The sequence below is a fragment of the Cervus elaphus genome, chromosome 5 (genome assembly GCF_910594005.1).
Source record: "Cervus elaphus chromosome 5, mCerEla1.1, whole genome shotgun sequence".
Classification (NCBI taxonomy): domain Eukaryota; kingdom Metazoa; phylum Chordata; class Mammalia; order Artiodactyla; family Cervidae; genus Cervus; species Cervus elaphus.
This window is the reverse complement of record NC_057819.1, coordinates 57,279,131-57,299,230: the sequence shown is the minus strand read 5'-3', so window position 1 is coordinate 57,299,230 and position 20,100 is coordinate 57,279,131. Positions and strand designations below refer to the sequence as shown.

Here is a 20,100-nt window from a genome sequence, read left to right as displayed (position 1 = left end):
GAGGTTGAAAAGAGTTGGACACAACTTAGTGATTGAAGAACTATAACTGGTGGTCCAGTGGTTAAGACTTTGCCTTCCAATGCAGGGGCTATGGGTTCAATCCCTGGTCAGGAAGCTAAGATTCCACATGCCTCGTGACCCAAAAAACCAAATGATAAAACAGAAGCAATACTGTAACAAATTCAATAAAGATGTTAAAAATGGTTCAATTAAAAAAAAAGAATAAAGTTTAAAAAAAATTAAACCATGCACATTAATAATGGATGAGAAAGCTCTTGGTAGTCTCATAGGTATACAGTATATAGGAAAACCTCTCTAAAAGGTAGGAAAACCTTCTTCAATACTTGAAAGGTACCAGACTTGGCTATAAGAAACTGCTGAATTATGTTTCAAGAAAACAAACACTAAGAGAACACAGTGAAACTCTCCTAACATGACTCAGAGAAGTAGAGAAAAAACGATTTTCAGGGAAAGTTATCTTTGATGTAAAGGATGATTAACAAAGTAAGGTTCTGAAATTATCCTCTGTAATAAATTCATCACAGAACAGGTCTAACAACAAGTTCAGTGAGCTTCTGAGGAGAGGACATGAAAGGTGATTGCCTCGCCCAAATATATAATTAGTTTTGCTACTCAGGGTAACAGAGGAGGAAAATCTATGTTTGAGAATTCAGAGACAAGTCAGCCACAGTAAGTTGTTGTTGGTGGTGGTTTACTCGCCAAGTCGTGTCTGACTCTCTTGTGACTCCACGGACTGAAGCCCGCCAGGCTCCTCGGTCTGTGCGATTTTCCAAGCAAGAACACTGGGGTGGGTTGCCATTTCCTCCTCCAGGGGATCTTCCTGACCCAGGGATTGAACCTGTGTCTCCTGCGTTGCAGGTGGATTCTTTACCACTGAGCTACCTACTGACTTATAAATTTAATCAGATATTTGAACTTTTTTTATACTTTGATGGCATCTTAAAATTTTTAGTTCTCAGAGGCAGAAGAAGAGGCAGCAAAGAGGTCAATTGTAGTGCACAATGTCTGTAACCTTCACCCTCCTCAAACCTAACAGCACCATCTTAGCGCTGAGGCAAGGGCTTTATTAAACTCTTAAATTATAACAAAATCACAAGCTTTGCTGGAACCACTAAAAAAAATCCTCGACCAATCAAACATAAATCCCAGTGTGATGAACTTTTGCTTTGAAAAAAAACTTTGACTCTACAAAAAAAATCACTTGCTTATTGTTAAAACAAAAGCACCAAGTGTTTATCATCATAAAAATACTAACAAATATAGAATTAAAAAAAAGAGGGGTGTGTTTATAGGATTGATCTCATAAGACAACCATGCATTTAGAGTTTATATGTTATATATATAAAACATATTCTAATAATATTACAATAGATAAAATAGCGCTACTCAAATAAGGAAGTTTTTAAAAACCTGCTATTATTAACATTTAACACAACCACTCCTACATTCCAATGATATTTTCCCAATAGTTGACATCTTATTAAAGGTTAAAATGGCTAGATGATAAGTTGGTGTCTACAGACATGTATCAAAAGGATACAGATTTACATATAATGCAGAAGTGCATTAAACCCTGACCAGAGGAACAAAACCACTTACCTTCACAAAGCTCATGCGAATAGTACACATTTTTGTGAGCTCGTAGACCGTCTCGAAGCCGTGGTTCACAGACTGTGCCAGTAGCTGAGCAAACTCTTGGTTATTAAAAATTTTCAAACTACACCCACTCGGGATCTTGCAAACAGTAGTGGGGTGAAATCCGTGATGGTAGTTGCAGTTCCGACTTTGCACAAAAATACTACTGTCACTGAGGCATTCGGCATATACCTCACCTCCAACATAATAAAGATGAACTCCTGCAGGAAGACAAGCATACGGGGTGGTTATTATTGCTTTTCACAGCTGACAAGCATCGCTGTAGCTTCAGAATGTAAATTTACACGGTTATTAGATAAACATTCTCTAAGTCTTGCACAATTGATAAAATCTTAGTTAACAATATCAGTTATTACAAAGTCCATATGTCAACATGCATGTCTAGACAATTTCTAGAAAATATTTAATAACACAGCAAAGTGTATTAACCTGTTAACAGAGGGTAGCAATTTCATTTTGAAAAGCATTTAATGCCCTATTTGGCCATGGATTGAGAGCACAGTCTCACTTAAAAAACAGAGCATAATAAAGCTGGACTTGATTATGGGATCCTACACATATTCATCACATAAGCTCTCTTGTATTTATTTTGCAGCTAAGCCGTTCAAAAAATTTCAGGGTAAGGAAAGGGAGGATCAAGAGGAGTAAAAGAACCAGAAAACCACAGGTGGAGGAAGTATTGCTGAGAGCTGAAAGGAGGAAAGGTCCAGGGAAAAAAGCCCAGAAAAAATCTTTCAGGGTAGAATATGATCTCGCTGAATTATCATCTGCTCCAAACTTCTTCCGGTGAGATCTTGAGTGACAGGAGTGTAGGAAATTGATCTTATTCAATCTTAAAAAAAAAAAAAATGAAAGGGGAAAAAAAAAAAAAACCACTCTGACAAAGCCCCGTATCATTACAGGCCACCAAGCAGAGTCACATCCCATGTGTTTCAACAGCGGACCTTGCAGGTAACTCTGGCAAGGCTTAGTCAGCGCCAAAGCCATTGTCTCATCCAAAATACCGTGTGCTGTGTTTATAAGTACACACAATGGCTAAGATTCCTGTAACAATTACATCGCTGCTGGAGCAGAAGCCCATTTTTCTGTCTGATGTAGAGAAAACAATTTGAGGGGGTGTGTGTTTGTTTTTTTACTTTTTTCCTGATTATAAAAATGAGGAATTTTCATTTTAGGAAATTTAGAAAGTAAAGCAAAGTATAAAGAAGCAGAAAACATGATCACTCCTTTAGTGGCCCAGAGGTAATAACTATGAATACACATCATTTTGGGTCTTGGGTATCACCAAACTTTCTTTGCAAAACATTTAACACATTTCCATGACTGAATGAATACAACAATTTATTTAAAGGATTCTCCCGTTACTGGACCATTCTGTCAATGCTAATTTTCTGTTTTGATAACAATGCCATGATCAATGTTGCCGCATAATTCTTGGTAATATCCTTAAGAGAGACTCCTGGAAGTTAAGTCATTGGATCGAAGGCTTTTGATTCACTTTGCCAGAGTGCTCATGTCAATTTACATGTCTCCAGCAGCAGATGTATACCTTTCTCATTTCACCCATGCCAGTACTGAGTTTAAAACACAACAAAATTCCCTTAATTTATAGCTGGAAAACAACATTGTTTTAATTTGTACGTGAGTCTGGATATGTGCTCCTCTGCTTACTCACCACCTGTGTTTCTCTTGTGGATTTACTGTTCATATTTCTTACCTATTTATCCACTGGAGTTCCAGTATTTTAATATTTTTTATGAGCTGCACATATAGGAAAGATATAAATAATTTATTTCCTATTTGTTTCCCTGCCAGTCCTTTGTCTTTTAATTTTGTTCATGCTGTTGTTTTTCTTTAACCCACAGAAGTCTGAAATCTCTAAACAGACAAATCTCTTGTAAACTTTTCTGTTGCTTTTTATGCTTAGAAAATCTCTGCCTCTCTGATCAGCATGTTTTCTTCAAACTTTTCAATAGCTTGAATTAAAATAATTCAACTCATTAACCCACCTGCATATGTGGAATGAGGTCAGGATTCTTACTCTTAGTCTCCCTGCAAAGCTAACTTTGTTATTACAGGACCGTTGAAACAGTCTACCAATTTGCTATGTTTTACCTAACACACATTAAACTTTTATATATAGTACAGCCTGAATTTATTTTATTCAGTTGCTTTGTCTACTAATTTAACTGTAGCTTCATAATCTTTTATTAACCCTTACCTCAAGATTCTTTTCTTTACTCCTCCATTGAGAAGTTTAGCTATTTTCACTAAATTATACCCAGGGATCCAACCCGAGTCTCTCAAATTGCAGGCAGATTCTTTACCATCTGAGTCACCAGGGAAGCCCCTTTAATACACACTCCCAGAAAATATGCATAATATACATCTTCCAACTTTCAGAAAACATCACACTGTGATTCTGACATGGATTGTTTTAAACTACGAATTAAATTAGGAAGAATTAGAATATCCTTATAATGCTCTCACAATATTAAGTCTTCTCTTTAAGGAACACCGACTGCCATTTATTTATTCAAATTTTCTTTCTCTCTCAGTTAAATTTGGTTTTCTTTATATAATTCTCATATATCGCTGGTTCAGGTTATTTATGCATTCTGTTGCTACTTAGAATGTGATTTTTTTTCTCTCCATTATATTTTTCTAACTGGTTATTGCCAGATTAAAGAAAACTGGCATACAATTTCTAAAAATAGATTCTTTAGCAGTTTCTAGATAAACAATCCTATCATTTTATTAGACACAATCAGCGTAAGTAATTTTGAATGAGTAAAAATGGAAAGACACTCATAAGTTTCTGGTATGACTGAAAATTAATAAAAACTTCCTGGAAAGTAATTTGGCAAAATACATCAAGAGTTTTTGGCCTTCTAATTTCACTTCAAACCCAGTCCCACGAATATTATCAATCAATCATATCATCTACAAATAATGGTAATTTGGCTTATTTCCATTATTTATAAATCTTCATTTGAGTGCTTCTAGTCAAGGCACATGGAACAATTTTAGCAGCATTCTCAGAATCCGTGTTTTCTTCCTAATTGTTATTAGGAATGTTCCAGAGTACAATGGCTTTTTACTACTGTGCAGTAATGGTCAACTTTAGAACGTAATGAAAAATATGTTCCTCTGTCCCAAATGCATGCAAAACTGTGTTTAGATACAGTTTCAGGGGTTTACAGACCACAGGAAGATATCTATATGCTATGAACCTTAAGTTCTGGCATTCCATCATTAAATGTGTAGTTTAGATTTTTTTTTTTGCCTTAACCATACTAAGGAACTATCTATCAATTCCTGCTTTAAGAGGAGTTATTTTTGTTTCCAGGATTAAATGCTCAATTGCATCTCCAATGTCTTTTAAGGATCTATTAAATAACCTTTTAATTTGGTTTAAATTTCACAAGAGGTCATTTAAAAAGTTTTACTCTGGAAATAATTTCAAACTTATAGACACAGAACAAACAACAAAGAAAAACAGAACAAAGAACACCCATATAACCATTATCCAGATTCATCTGTTGTGACAATTTACTCCATATGTTCACCACGGGTACCACCCTCCATCTATTCTTCCACACACACCCTCATATACACACACGTGTGTATATATTCTGACAGAGGACTCTCAGATGGATAGATGTCTCTCTCTATTGATCTATAAATGTAAAAGACATATATGATTTCTTCCTGAACCATTTCACGATGGCCCTTTACCCCTATGTATGTCCTAAGAACAGGAGTCTTCTTTTACAAGCCAGTACAGTTAGCAATGCCAGTACACTTAACATTGATATACTATGTCTATCCTTTCTACCACTCATATTCTAGCTTTGTCTGCTAACCCCAAGAATAACTTTTGTAGTATTTTTTCCCCGTCTGGTACAGGATCATGTCCAGGGTCAGATTACTACAGAACTGTGCTATCTCACTAGCGTCTTTTAATTTGGAATATTCTCACATCTCTGTCTTTTGACATTGAGATTTTGGAAGAATACAGTCCCTCGTCACCCTTTTTAATACAGTGTTCCTCATCTGTGGTTTGTCTGAAGGTACCCTATGATTAGATTCAGATTTGCATTCTCAACTGGAATTCTCTGTAGGTGATGTTACCTCCTCACCAGGGTACCACAGCTGCAGACATGACAGCCATCTGTCTCTCACTGGTGATGGTTATTTTGATCACCTAGTCAAGCTGTTCTCCAATTTCTCCATGATACAATAACTGATTTTTACTCTCCCTTGTAAGTAATAGGCAGTCTGTGAGGAGATACTTAAAAATCATACAAATACCCTGATTCTCATAAAAAAATTCTCTCTATACTTAGCATCCATTGACAATTCTTGCCTGATGGGCTGCAAAATGGAGACTTTCCACCACCTCACACTATATTTAGCCATCAGCTTTCGCCAGTCATTTACTTACCTATTATTGGTATGGACTTATGAATTACTATTGTTCTCCAGTGGTTTAAAACTCATCACTGTATTTAATTATTTCAGTGTTACAATTATCCAAGTTGGCAGTGGAAATCACTCCGAGTTGGTTCCTGTGACATGTCTCCATCGTGCGTACATAGTTCTTTACTTTTGGACATAACAAAACATTCTACGCTCATTTTGTGCCCACCTGTTCCAGCCTTGAAATCAGCCCTTTCTCCAAAGGCTGGGTTCCTCTCTAGCAGCATGGTGTCAAGAAAAGTTGATCTGATCACTGGATGTGCTTACTACTGCTGGGTATCTTTGCCTCTTGACCCTTTCAGCAATAAAACTTTCACAGGGTTTATTTTTCCCCTCCTCCACAGCTCTACGTCTCTTATACCACAGTGAAAACCCAGGGTCCCCACAACATCCACACATTTAGTCATTTGCTTAATTTTATAATATGAATACATCTTAAAGTTTCATAACTGTTTCTTTCATTCTGCCACTAAATAATCAAGACTACTCAAGCGAGCTCAGGATATGTTTGTTGGCACTCTACCTTACCTGGCCCAGGCCAAGGATATGCAAATACTATGTTGGTCGCCCAGTTGTGTCTGACTCTTTGCGACCCCATGGACTGCAACTCACCAGGCTCTTCTGTCCATGGGAATTCCCAGGCAAGAATACTGGAGTGGGTTGCCATTTCCTACTCCAGGGGATCTTCCCAATCCTGGGATTGAACCCAGGTCTCCTGCATTACTACTATATTCATGTTATTTTGAATTTTTTTTTCCCCAGTAAGTTAATGTATTCCACTTAAAATACATTAGAGTTTACTTGTTTGCATTTGCTTTTAGTTTTAGGTTGTAAAGAATTTTTAACAGCTATTTCGTTCTGCAGCAAAACATATGACAGAATAGTATCCCCAAATAGCACATCACAATTTCAACTAATTAAATAACAATTATGAGTCAGTAGATCACAAAAATCACTGATTGGGAAATGAACTTCCTGATGACACAAACTGAAAAACTATTTATAAACTGGAGCAGGTGTATGTTATCTGGCGTTGGCTCCAAGAATGACTGTCGTTCAGTCCTGGGGGAAGGAGAACACGACAGACAGACGTTCAAGGGAAGCTCCAGTGAAGGCTCACCTTTCCCAATGTGCCGCCTGGTGTTTTCGATGGTGGAATTCCGGTTAACGTTGGAGAGCAGCCCGAGGCAGAAGCGGTTCTTGTTGTTGGAAGGATCGGTGAAACCATCCACCAGCACGCTAGTGGAGGAGGCGTGGAACGCTTCGCCCACACGGTTGTTGAGCTCGTAGTAGACGATGGAGCACCAGTGTTTCGGTTCCTCATAAGCAACTGCCTGAACATCTGTAAGAAAGGAAAGCTTAGAGTCAGCCATGAGGAGTGCCCCGGGCGTTCGAAAACTGAAACTGTGGCGTAAAGTTGGCTCAGGGTCATGGAATGAAGACGGGACACAGCCACCTCAGGTACAGAGTTTATCTCTGATCTCGGAAGCAGGGACTCCTTGCTAAGTGGGGCATTCACCTTTCATTGGAAGATAATTTTCTCTGATGGCTATCGGATCAACAAGACGACAGCTAAGCACTCCAGCGGTATGTGCTGGACACTCCCGGGACACTGCTGGCTCTATAATTTGCCAAAATGGAAATGACCCCACCACTGACCCTGGCTCACCATCTAAAGAAAGGCAACAAGTGGCAAATGAAAAAAAAACAAGTGGAGAGAGAACAATAGAGGACAGGAAATATGCCAAAGGTGCTGGCACAAAAAAGGAATGACTCTGGACAACGCCTCAGTATGCCGATGCTTGTTCAAAGCAATGAAAAATCAGTTTCTAATTATTGATAAGAAGTTACTTGACTTCACGCCGCCAATAACTCTCACAGTTACAGCCGTGCTCCAGTCCTCAAACTCAGGAAGAAATCTTGCCAGCTGGCCATTCCTCCTGGATGAATCATATCTCTCTCACCCAGATTTCATGCTAACTTCCTTATATTTGCTTTAAGTCATGCAGAGCAGGTGTGTTTTGTCTCTCCATTCCCAGAATGGGCCAACAATGGAAATTACCCAACTTTACTGACAGGATGCAGCTTGTTAAGTCAAATCTCTTAAGACTAACAAATTTCCAAACAGAACATACTTCTAAACATTTGCAGCTAAAAGGTTCTAAAGATAAGTTCCTTCTGCAGTAAAACCTCTTCTATCACTGCTTTAGAGATTCCAGGAATACAAACCATATATTTCCACTGTGCCAATATGTAATGATCTGAAGTTTTTTTATGAAGCCTGGAGTATACAATCATTAAAAAAAAAAAGAAAGAAAGAAAATCCATGTTGGAAGCATGAACTCTGTTAAAGGAGAATGACCTCTGTTTTCTGAACATCAACCTCCATGAATATTAAAATGCCCTTTACTTTAGAATACGGTAAAGAAATTAAGAAAAATAATCATTAAAAAAATCCATCCATACATTAGCTGCTTTATACACTTAAGCAGGTGAGTTGAAAACAAACACCATCTTCCCATGATTGCTAAGTGTCATCCCATGTCAATCAGCTGTTCTGTCAATTAGCAAGGTTCTTTGAGATTTACAGGTGCCAAATCTTAAAGAAGGCTGCAACGTCATTAAAAGAAGGCTTTAATCAGCTACCAGGATCAAAGTACTATTCACCTAGCTTGGAGACTGACAATTTTTTTCTGTAAAAGGCCAGTAAGGTCTTAGAGGCCATATGGCCTCTGAGGCCGCTGTTCAACTGTGCCCTAGCTGTGCGAAAACAGTCACAGATAATACGTAATGAATAAACATGGCTGTGTCCCAATAAAGCTTTATTTATACAAATAGGCAGCAGGCTGACGTGGCCTGTGGGTTGCAGTGTGCTGACCCCCTGTTCCAGGAAAACCACCAAGGTTCAACAAAGCCAGCAGTCCTTAGAAAAACATTAACTGTAAACTTACTTTCTAATGGGGAAGCAATTTTAAGCCATTTAAAGGAAAAATCTGAAAGCCGATTAAAGGTCTGTTTTCCGAAATCAGACAGTATGGGCTTAACAACCATGGCCGCAAGTGCACATGCTCGTAACCATTTCAGGCTGTGCCCATTCTCTTCTGTTCCCCAAATACACATTCCAAAGATGTGTGAGATAGGAGTGATTTTCCCCAACCAGAATCTTTGTCAGCTCATAATTGTATGTTTGAGAGGATGTTTCACAGATTATAAAAATCCAGAGTCAGTAAAAAAATGAAACACATAGCCAATAAAAAAGATATAAGAAATGTTTACACCTTAAAAAGGTGTAACTTCCAATTTATTGCACTGCACATTGAAGGAAAGTTCTCTGAGTTCATCATCAACTTTGAAAAACTTAAAGAATATCAGCGACTTCTGACAAAGTCTCAGGTTATTTCCAGTCCTTTACTTAAAAAAGTGCTAACAATGAAATAAGACATACCTAATAATGAACTTCTATTTTAACTTCAATTTGCATTGTTGTTGTTTAGTCACTAAGTCGTGTCAGATTCTTTGTGACCCCACCGACTGTAGCCCGCCAGGCTCCTCTGTCCATGGAATTCTCCAGGCAAGAATACTGGAGTGGGTTGCCATTTCCTACTCCAGGGGATCTTCCCAACCCGGGTACTGAACCCGTGTCTCCTTCATTGTAGGCAGATTCTTTACCCCTGAGCCACCTGAGAAGTCCTTCAATTTGTATTAATTGAAACATGCACGCAGGGAACAAATGCTATTAGTTTGGTTCAGCTGCCACTATGCTAGATGAGGGCCAGAAAGAAGATGGGGCTTATGAATATTTATCCTGACAACAAAAGAAGCTTTTGGAAAGCCTTGTTATATGAACTTTTCATTTTGGAAATCACCAGTGAAAACTCTACTTCAATTTTATACTGACTTTTTCTCCCCCTCAACATCCCTTTGTCTTTCACTTAAAAATATTGTTTTATCATCAATTTGGAAGTATTAAGTACTAAGGCTCTAAACAGATGGCTGCACAATTATATTTAGACTTTCATTAGCTAAATCGGTGTGTCTGTTCTTCATATAAAAGGCTTATTTGTAATCCAAGGAATCTTCCTACTAAAATTCTCTTACTGTAAGTGCTGTTTTTCAAACAGCTATCTTTTTCAAGACTAATAAAAATTTGTGAGAGAAAGCAACATTTGGACAAAGAACTTCAGACTCTAAAAAGAGAATAAGCAGCAGTTCATCTTACCTCCTCTGTTGATTTCTGAGGGCAGAGAAGGCGCCATCATATTTGTGTCCATGGGTTGAGAGCCATCCTGGGTCATAGGGTCTTCAGGGGGCAGGTAAGCAGGTGGGGGTGTATCTGCTACAAAATTTGGAAAAAAAAAAAAAGATTTGTTTATCCTTAGTAAACACACAAGCACACAAGCTTAAAACATATATTCTCTTCCACGCCGAAATTCTTAAGAAATTAAGTAGCCACTTCACCCTCCCCATCTGAAGACTGAATGATACAAACATTGGGCTTGGTGTATGCTTTTTGAAAATGGCTACCATCTCATATTCTTATATGACTGTAGTGAAAATTCAGTGGGAGGAAAGCATCGTATACCAGTGCTAGAAGCTGTCTGCTTACCCAGGATCACTCCTCTTTAAAACAATCAGAAGAGCATTTAAACGTGCTTGCACACAACCCACTTTCAAAGGACCTCTGCATTTTGTCATTTCCCTGGTGGATGGAAAACTTTTGAAAGCTACACAGGACTTCTTCAGAAAAGGAGCTTCAGGGTCTCATGCATTAAATCTATGGGCTCTTAGGAATTTACCAACTGAGTTTCACGACAGCCAACTTACTGACTCAAACTGTGAATTTCCATAACTTCCTATCCACTCCTATCACTAGCCTCTAGCAGCAGAATAAGAGGAAATAAATCAGTTTGTCAGACAATCATCTATTTCAGAATTTTTGCGTACATTTCTTCTGGAAAGTTCACAATCAACTGGCAAATAAGACGCAAACAACGTGATTTTTGAAACAACACTAACACAAGTCTTGTGCTTTCACATTTTTCACTTTTAATTTTTTTTGATGTGGACCAATTTTTAAGTCTTTACTGAATTTGTTACAATACTGCTGCTGTTTCATGTTTTGGTTTTTTTTGGCCATGAGGGGGATGTGGGATCTCAGCTCCCCATCAGGTATTGAACCTGCAGCCCCTGCACAGGAAGGCAGTTTTAACCACTGGACCCCCAGGGAAGTCCCAGCCTTGTACTTTCTTAAGTAAAATAAAGGGTATGGCTTTCCCACAAATAATCCTCTGTGATGGAAAAACAAACTCCTCAAGGGCCATGGCGAGCCCATGGTACCATCTAGCACATACGACAGAGCAGGAGAGAGTTTTACCTTAACCCGTAGCCTGGATGAGTACTTGACACCACTCAGGGCAACCGTCAAAGAGAAAAAGCCAACACGGCTCTTGCAGAGTTTCTCAGTGATTTCCCAGAATGACTCTCCTGCTGAATCACACCCTGGCCACTTCCACCGTCTCCCCCAACCCCCACCCTCTGAGCCCCCAGCTGCTATGAGCTAGGCCCCAGAGCACAGAGACAGGACCCCGGGGACCTGATCCGGATGCCTTTTCTACCCTTTCTACAGCTTTTTAAAATTCAGCTTCTTCCCTGCAGCTGTAACACTGCCTCTGTTTTATTTCCAGCCAAAAACGAAGACAAAGAGCCTCCTCTGAGACCAAATCCAATAAATTTCTGCAAGCAGGCTGGTGAAAACTTCATCAACCCCCTGTGGCATCAGCTCCGGTGGGAAGGACCGGATACTATGGGTGATGCTCTGCTCTCTCCATGAGGCCCTCCTCCCACCCCTTCAGCTTTCTCTGCTCCAAGTTTTCTCTACTTGGCCTGGGCCTTAATCCCTGACAGCCAGGGACAAGGTGTAAATTCAAGCAATAATCTTCAGTATTTTCCACTCTTGGGGCTACCCTGAGTCTGCCACTGCTTCAAAGCTGCCCCAAACAATCTCCTTGCCTCCAACCTGTTCCTCAAACTCAGTGGGTCCAGGAGGGGACAGGAAATCACCAGATGATATGAGTTGGATTTTGAAAGAAATCTATCTCCCATCCTCATCTTAAACAGTTTCTGATTGAAAAACAAGCAAGTTCAATATAAACAGGCTTAAAATGTAAAAAAGCACTAAATACATAAATAAAAGACACGAATATCAAGTATGGGCCACTTTTCAATTTTTGAGAAGACACTAGCTCTGCTATTGGATTCAAATTTGCCCCCAAACATTTCAATATGTTAAACATGCTTGCCCACTCCTTTTCCCTTCTTGAAATGTTAATAGATGTCAAGTGTATCTTTGCTTAATGCACCCCCTGTGAGGCTGACTGGCTAGAAATCTGGCACTAATCATTTTTATTGTTCTGAGATGCTGGCTTATTAACCTATAACTCGAAAAATATAATGTCCTAATTAATCATTTAATTGACAGACATTACACCCTCAGAGAAGGCTACAAAAGGATAATGGTCTTTTGTCTTTGCTAAGTTAAACAAGCAGATGGTTTCCAGTACTTCTGTTGCAAGTCCTTTGTTGTTCAAGTGTATGTTTCTCAGGATTACATCACCACTTAAACGAATTTAATTAAGTGTGTGGGGGTGTGTGTGTGTTAGATCCCCCAGGAAATATCTTTTCTGAGGTTGCACTTATGACAGGGTTTTTTTTTCCCCTTGCATGAAAACAGCAAATGTGTGTGGCGTGCTATTTTTTTTCCGCTCGCTTTTAACAAGAGCAAAGGCTGGAACAACCATGCCACTCCCAGAAGGATGCAGCTGTTTCAAAACCTTCCAAAAATCAAACACGAAAACATATTCAAGCATCTGTGCTGGACAAATAAAACACCGCCTTGCTTGGCTACGAGGTGTCTCCTTTCATTCAAAGTTGTATCCTGCGTTTTAGAGCACGGTGCCATGGCCCAAGGCTTGCGAGCTCTCCCCGTTCCAGGAAACCCGGCTTCACGGCACTGTGATGACGCGTCTCACTGACCACAGAACATCACCGAACGCGGCGACCTACCTGGCATCTGGAAGGGGCTTCCTGGGTCTGAGCTGGTCGGAGAGTGAGGATACGTGCTGCTGCTGCTTCCAGGAGAGTTGGGGTAACTGCTGTTGGGAGAATGAGGAAACGGATGGCTGTTGGGCTGCTGGAAAGAGTCCGGGAAAGTGGCGTTGAGTGGCATGTGAGGCTCGTTCTGCCCTAAGTTGCGGAACTGCGCTAAGAGGCTGTGCTGAGGGTTGTATTCGCTGTGTCTTGGAACCAGTACTGGAGGAAGAACTGGAAAGGGGGAAAGGGCAAAAACAAAAAAAGAGGGTACAAAATCAGAATGATGAAAAGCTTTTAATAAGGTCACACTAAAACACAACAAAGTTGAAACATAATCTGTAAGTCACAAGTTATCTGAACCTTGTTGCACTGCCAACTCAAAAGCACCATTCAAATGAAAAGCCATTTCCCACTCGGGAACAAATGCGGTAAAAACGATGGTCTGCTCAGAATCATTGATGGCCTAGCCAGAGAGCTGCAGCATCACAGAGTGCCCAGGCAAAGTCCGCAAAATACATTCTTTTACGTGAAAAATGTTAAAAGTTTCCTGATTCTTAATTTTCTCACCCACTAAAAACCAAGGCACAACTAAGAACACTCATTGCCATCGACAATTCTAGTTTACCTCCCCGATGGAAAAGGGAGGTAACTCTTAACTCTTTCACACTTAGGAGTTAATAATATTTATTGAATGCTGTGAATTAGTCATCACAAACATTTTAAAATTAAGTCTTTATTGAATTTGTTACAATATTGCTTCTGTTTTGATTTTTTTGGCTGCGAGGCACGTGGGATCTTGATCCCTCACCAGGGACTGACCCCGTGCCCCCTGCATTTGAAGGCAAAATCCCAGCCACTGGACCAGCAGGGTGGTCCCTACTCACCACAGATGTTTTAAATGGACACATCAGCTCACTTTAAACCACAGAAAGTGTGCTAATAGTAACTAAAGTTGAGAGGATCCCTACAATGAGCAGTATAAAATCCAAACGCCAATGAAGAGAATTAATTAGATAAAATATGATGTTTTGTGGGAAAAGACTTCATAGCGTGTCCTAGTAGTCACACTTTATGAACACCTTCCTCTGAGGATCTGAATGTATTTGCCACTTCTCAGCAATCCTTATCACTACCTGATAGGCAAAGGAAGCAATACAATCTGCATTTTCCCTACTGAATGCCCAAGGTACAAAGGTCCAAAAAATGTATGCACTAGTAGAGAAGGAAATAAGACAAGTCAAATCACTCCCCAAAGCTCCATGTGTTAGGAACCTAAGGAGTCAATAACTAGTATGGTGGTTCTCAATCTCCAGAAAACTCCAGAGGCAAAGCCACCACAAGGGCGATGAGAAGGGAAGGGACGGGCCAGCTACCAGAACCCTAACTGGGTTTTCCCAAGCTTCTTGCCAGGGTCACCAGACGGCTCCTCGCCAATAACACAGGTCCCCGGAATCCCTACTGCTCTTGTGGCCATGGTTAGAAGGAGAACAGTCCATCTGGTAAGCTTCATGAGAGGGAAAGCGGGAGATTTAAAATCTGTTAATGTTGTTGGGAGTTAGGACTCAGAATGCATTTCCCCCAAGAAATCGTGTTTAGTGGCATTAGGAATTAAGCAGATTTTTGAGGACCTTCCAGTCAATCTACCCATGGCTTATACCATTTCTACAGGAAAAAGTGCTCTTAACACTTGGATTGTAACTGATTCATGAGCTGAAAATTGTTTAAGTAAAAATCAGTTTCTGAAGGTGTTAAAAGGTCTCATATGCTGTATCTTAAAGGTCTCCACAATTCTCCATAAGATTCACTGATTTCCCTACAATTTTATCCCTTAGAAACAAATCTTTTTAGTGTAATAAATGTATTTCCTTTTTCACACAGTGACGGAGTTTGTCTGAATCAAAAGCATAATTGTTACTTATAATGGAAAAGAATCTGAAAAAGAATGTGTGTGTGTGTATGTATGTATATAGCAGAATCACTTTGCTGTATATCTGAAACGAGCACAACACTGAAATCAACTATACTTCAATTAAGAGAAAAAAACAACCCATGAAGAGAAAAAAGTAAGATGAAAAGACATAATTCTTCCTTTTACCTTTCAGTAATTACTTGAAATGTAAACTACTTTGGTTGAAGAAAAAGTTTCCAATAGTCATAAGCACTTTCCCAACACCAATAGAAATCTATTGGGTTGGTTAGAAGGTTCGAGTTTTTCCATAAGATGAACATTTTGGTCAACCCAATATATTCTAAAATAAGACACATGCCCTGAACTAGTGCAATATCTTTAAACTACCCACAATCACTTTCCCTTTTTCTTTCAGCTGTTACAACTTGAATTACCGCTTCCCAATTTGCCTTTATAGTCACCATTCTGATGCTTACCTTTAACAGCCAGAAAATACTGGCCTCTAAACCCTCCTACCAACAGGAGCACCAGACAGCAACAGAAAACTCAGCTCTCCATCTCTCTTCTCTCACCCTCCCCTTCCCACCTTACTTGGGCTCCTGTTTTAGCAACTCCTATTGCCTAAGGGTTTTAGAACTGGGCGTTTCCTTCGTCCCCGTTGCCTGCAGACGACAGTGGCAGGGGAAGGCCATGTATTTCTGCACCTCCGGTGGATGCTCTGCGTACGTGCCTGTTGTCTGTTGTCTGGCTCTAAAGCACAGGTCTGCCCTTGGTGTACACCACAGGTGAGATCAATCAGCTTTTGTGACCTCGGAAGTGAACCACCAGCTATAACAAAGCAGCACTCTACAGATGAACTTGACAAGATCAATACCCTTTTCCTCACTTCTCATAATTAAAAGGTGAGATGATTTTGCCACTCCTGATGTAGGTACAGGTATATTTTAATGAACTTAAAAAAGGTACTGGGGTATCACACATCTATAGTAAAATGTAATCATATAACTGGAATCATATACACCCTTGTGTCTGGCTTTAGCTCAACATGCTGCTTGCATGATCCAGCCAGTGCTGTGTGCAACACCTCATTATATGCATATATTACAATTCACTCAGTCTGCCCATCTAATCTCCTCAGAGCATAATCTATTTCATTTTTTTTTTCTGGTTCCTGTGCATCTTCTTGAGGAAATCAGAAGATAAATGTTTGCTTTCTTATTTCATCTTTATTACTAAGAAGAAAGGCAGCCCCTGCACTTCGCTTTTTTCAGCTGTTTGCTGTTGTTTAGTCGCTAAGTCGTGTCCTACTCTTTGAGACCCTATGGACTTGCGCTTGGCTTCCCCGTCCTTCACTATCTCCCGGGCCTTGCTCAGATTCGCATCCATTGAGTCTGTGATGCTATCTAACCATTTCATCCTCTTCTCCTTTGGCCTTCAATCTTTCCCAGCATCTTTACCAGTGACATGGCTCTTAGCATATTCTAGAATTAACTTCATACTACCTATAGAGATCTTCCTAATTTGTTTTTATAGCTAACAGCACCATAGTTTATTCAACCTGTTTCCTATATCTGGGCATTTAGGTAGTTTGCAATATTTTAACCATTATATACAATACTGCAATGAGTAACTCCATGCATGTACTGTAGTACTGTTAAAGGTGTATCCTCAAAGTGGAAATACTGTGTGAAAGGGTAAATACAGATATAATTTGGTTATCATCAAGTATCTATGCATAGGGGTTGTACCATTTTGCATAGCTACAAGCAACAAATGAAAATGATTTGTCCCCCAAAGTCTCCTGAACAGACTATTTTGTCAGGTTTTTTACGTTTTTGACAATTGGATGGGTGAAAAAATGGTAGGCATTTTGGTGCCCTTTTATATTTCTATATATATCTTTTCATGTTGATCATCTTTTCATGTACTTCAGAAGACCTATTTTAGTCTTCTTTTGTGAAATGTCTGCTTGTATCTTTTGCTCATTTTTGGTCTTTCCATTTTTCATTAAAGATAAATCATATAAACATATAGACAAATATATAATATCTTATCCATATTATAGATATTGTATCTCATCTATATAAGATATAATAATATCTTATATAAGATACATTATTATCTATATAATATCTTATATATATATATCTTATATATATTAGAGATATCAGCCCATGATATATTATGTTCCAAATAACTTATCACAGTCTGTCAGTTTGCCTCTTGATTTTGCTTATGTGCAAGTTTATTTTTTGGTAATCAAATTTTTTTTTTTTAATTGCATGTGGATTTTGAGTCATAGAAAGTCTTTTTCTACACCCAGGTTGTAAGGAGGAATTCATCCAAGCATTCTTCCAATGCATGTAAGGTATCATATTTATTTAAATCTCTGATTCATCTGGAGCCCAGTTTATTTATACCATAAGAAACAGATCTAATTTTATCTTTCCAAATGGCTAGCCAGCTGCCCCAATACCATTTATTAAAAAGCCCACCTCTGTCCTAGTGGTCAGAGGTACCACCTTTCTCATAAACTTCCACGTATATTGGGGTGTGTTTTTCAGACATTCCATCCCATTCCATTCTAGTCCACTGCCCTGTATCACACTGGTTTAATTATAGCGACTTTATGTGTGCATGTGTGCTCAGTCGAGTTTGATGCTATGCAACCCCACAGACTGTAGCCTGCAAGGCTCCTCTATCCATAGAATTTTACAGGCAAAAATACTGCAGTGGGTTGCCATTTCCTCTTCCAAGGGATCTTCCCGACCCAGGGATTGAACCCATGTCTCTTGCATCACCTGTGCTGCAGGCGGATTCTAACCACTGAGCCACCTGGGAAGCCCCGCAGAGACTACAGTATATGCTAATATCTGTAGGGCTGGTCCCCTCTCACAGTCCACTTCACAGTTTTACTCACATGCTTACTTTTTCACATGAACTTTGATGGTCACCTTGTCGACCTCCAGAAAAAAAGATTATTGGTCCTTTTACTGGGATCACATTACGTTTAAACATTAACTTAGTAAGAATTAATATCTTATAATGTCAAAATATTCTATTCAAGAACTGGGGAGGTTAGGTCTACTTTTGCATCTTTCAGGATTATTCCATAGCTACTATCTGTATTAGTTTGCTAGGCCTGCCCGTAACAAAATACCACAGACCGTGGGGCTTAAACCACAGAAAGTTACTTACTCAAAGTTCTGGCGGCTGGAAGTCTACCAGTAAGGTGTTGGCAAGTTGGATTCTTCTGAAACCTGTCTTCTTGGCTTGCAGACGGCCACTTGCCTGCCGTGCTTCTTCCATATTACTTCCCTGGTGTCTCTCTGTATGTATGTCCCTCTCTCCTCTTCTTACAAGAATACCAGTCGGTTTTGAGTCCAGCCCAATGGCCTCATTTTAACTTTTTAAAGGCCCTGTTTCCACATACAGTCACATTCTTAGGTACTTCTGATTGGGGCTTCAACAGATACATTTTGCAGGGGACAGAATTTAATCTATAACACTGTATTATGTTTATTAAGTATTATTAAGTTTATTAAGTATTTTATCTTTTCTGTTGCTATTTTAAATGGAGCTTTCACTTTTACCTTATACCTTTCACTTTCACTTATACCTTCTATCTGGTAATTATTTCTATATTGGTTATTGACGTTTCTATGTTATTTTATATGTAACTGTCTGGATGAATTCTTTTGTTGTCTCAGTCATTTTTATCATTGACTCACTGTAGAGTTAGTTCTCCAGCAAATGATCATGTCTCCCACAGCTAATTTTACTTCTTCCTTTCGAATTATTTTCTTGTGCCTAACGGAACTGATTGGTAGTGTCAATACAACGTTCAAAAGTAATGGAAATGGGGCTTCTTTGGTGGCCCAGGGGTAAAGAATCGCCTGCCAATGCAGAAGACACAGGTTCAGTCCCTGATCTAGAAGGATTCCCCACGCTGCAGAGCAACGATGCCCGTGTGCCACAACTACTGAAGTCCATGAGCCCTAGAGCCTGTGCCCGGCACCAGAAGTCACTGCAGGGAGAAGTCTGGGCACCGCACCTGGAGAGCAGCTGGGTGTGGCTGCGTTAAAAAGCTCTACTTCTAAAAACAACCAACAGACTTGACGTGGCCTGTGGGCAGTTTTCCAACCTCTGGCTGCTCTGATTACTTAGGTTTTTCCCACATAACCTGTCATATACTTAGACTGGTGTATTAAAGTTCCTATTATTGGGGTGTTTCTATTTGTTTTTCCTCCCATACTCTATACAGGAGGTTGCTGTGATATTTGGTGCATATATGTTCACTGTAACATATCATTGACCATACGTATCATGAAGTTTTAGAGCTTAAAACTGATTCAGCGTTCATTACACAACTCATGATTGTCATAATCATTCACATTTCACTCTGTTAGGTCTTTGTTCCAACCTGTGTAGATTGTAAATGCAACTTTACATCTTAAAAAATGACACATCACGAAATCTCTCATTTCTAAAAGAGCCCCTGAAGAAATCCACCTTCTCAACTATCAGGTAAAATAAATGAACATATTCCAGAGGAAATAATACCCAGAAGACTAAAAGAAAAATGCTGCCCAAAAGTGTAGAGTCTGCTCTTCTAAGAGAAAGTGCAGTGACACGTGGTGTATGTGTAACAGACGTTCTGTTCTGCACAGAGATGTCAGCTATATTGCTATCACACTCCAATGAAACATGAGAATGCTTTAGTGAGACATACAAAGTTTCAAATAAATACATTAAGTGCAAAAAAAGTTATTTATTCAAACGAGGGTATTTCAATATTCACTTACAAAACAATCACCCACCATGTCAGTTTCTGCAAAAACGCCCCAGTCAATAATGAGCTGAAGTGTCTGCGTCAGTGCCTTTTGGGCTTCTGAATTGTTTTGTGTGACGTCACAATCACAACCCTCCACTTGTTGTTTACA

The 20,100-nt window shown here is 39.4% G+C and overlaps 1 protein-coding gene across 8 annotated transcripts in view; it reads right to left on the bottom strand.

Annotated features, from left to right (window-relative positions):
- Positions 1–20,100, bottom strand: part of SMAD1 (SMAD family member 1) — an 81,079-nt gene that overhangs the window by 3,869 nt on the left and 57,110 nt on the right. For 7 of the 8 annotated variants that reach the window (XM_043902537.1, XM_043902531.1, XM_043902536.1 and 4 more), the window contains exons 3-6: positions 13,222–13,479; positions 10,379–10,495; positions 7,280–7,501; positions 1,621–1,877 (exon numbers count right to left, since the gene is read on the bottom strand). In XM_043902537.1, the coding sequence (XP_043758472.1) occupies positions 1,621–1,877; positions 7,280–7,501; positions 10,379–10,495; positions 13,222–13,479 (854 nt within the window). The remainder of the gene's footprint in view (positions 1–1,620; positions 1,878–7,279; positions 7,502–10,378; positions 10,496–13,221; positions 13,480–20,100) is intronic. The other variant, XM_043902539.1, reaches the window with a different exon arrangement.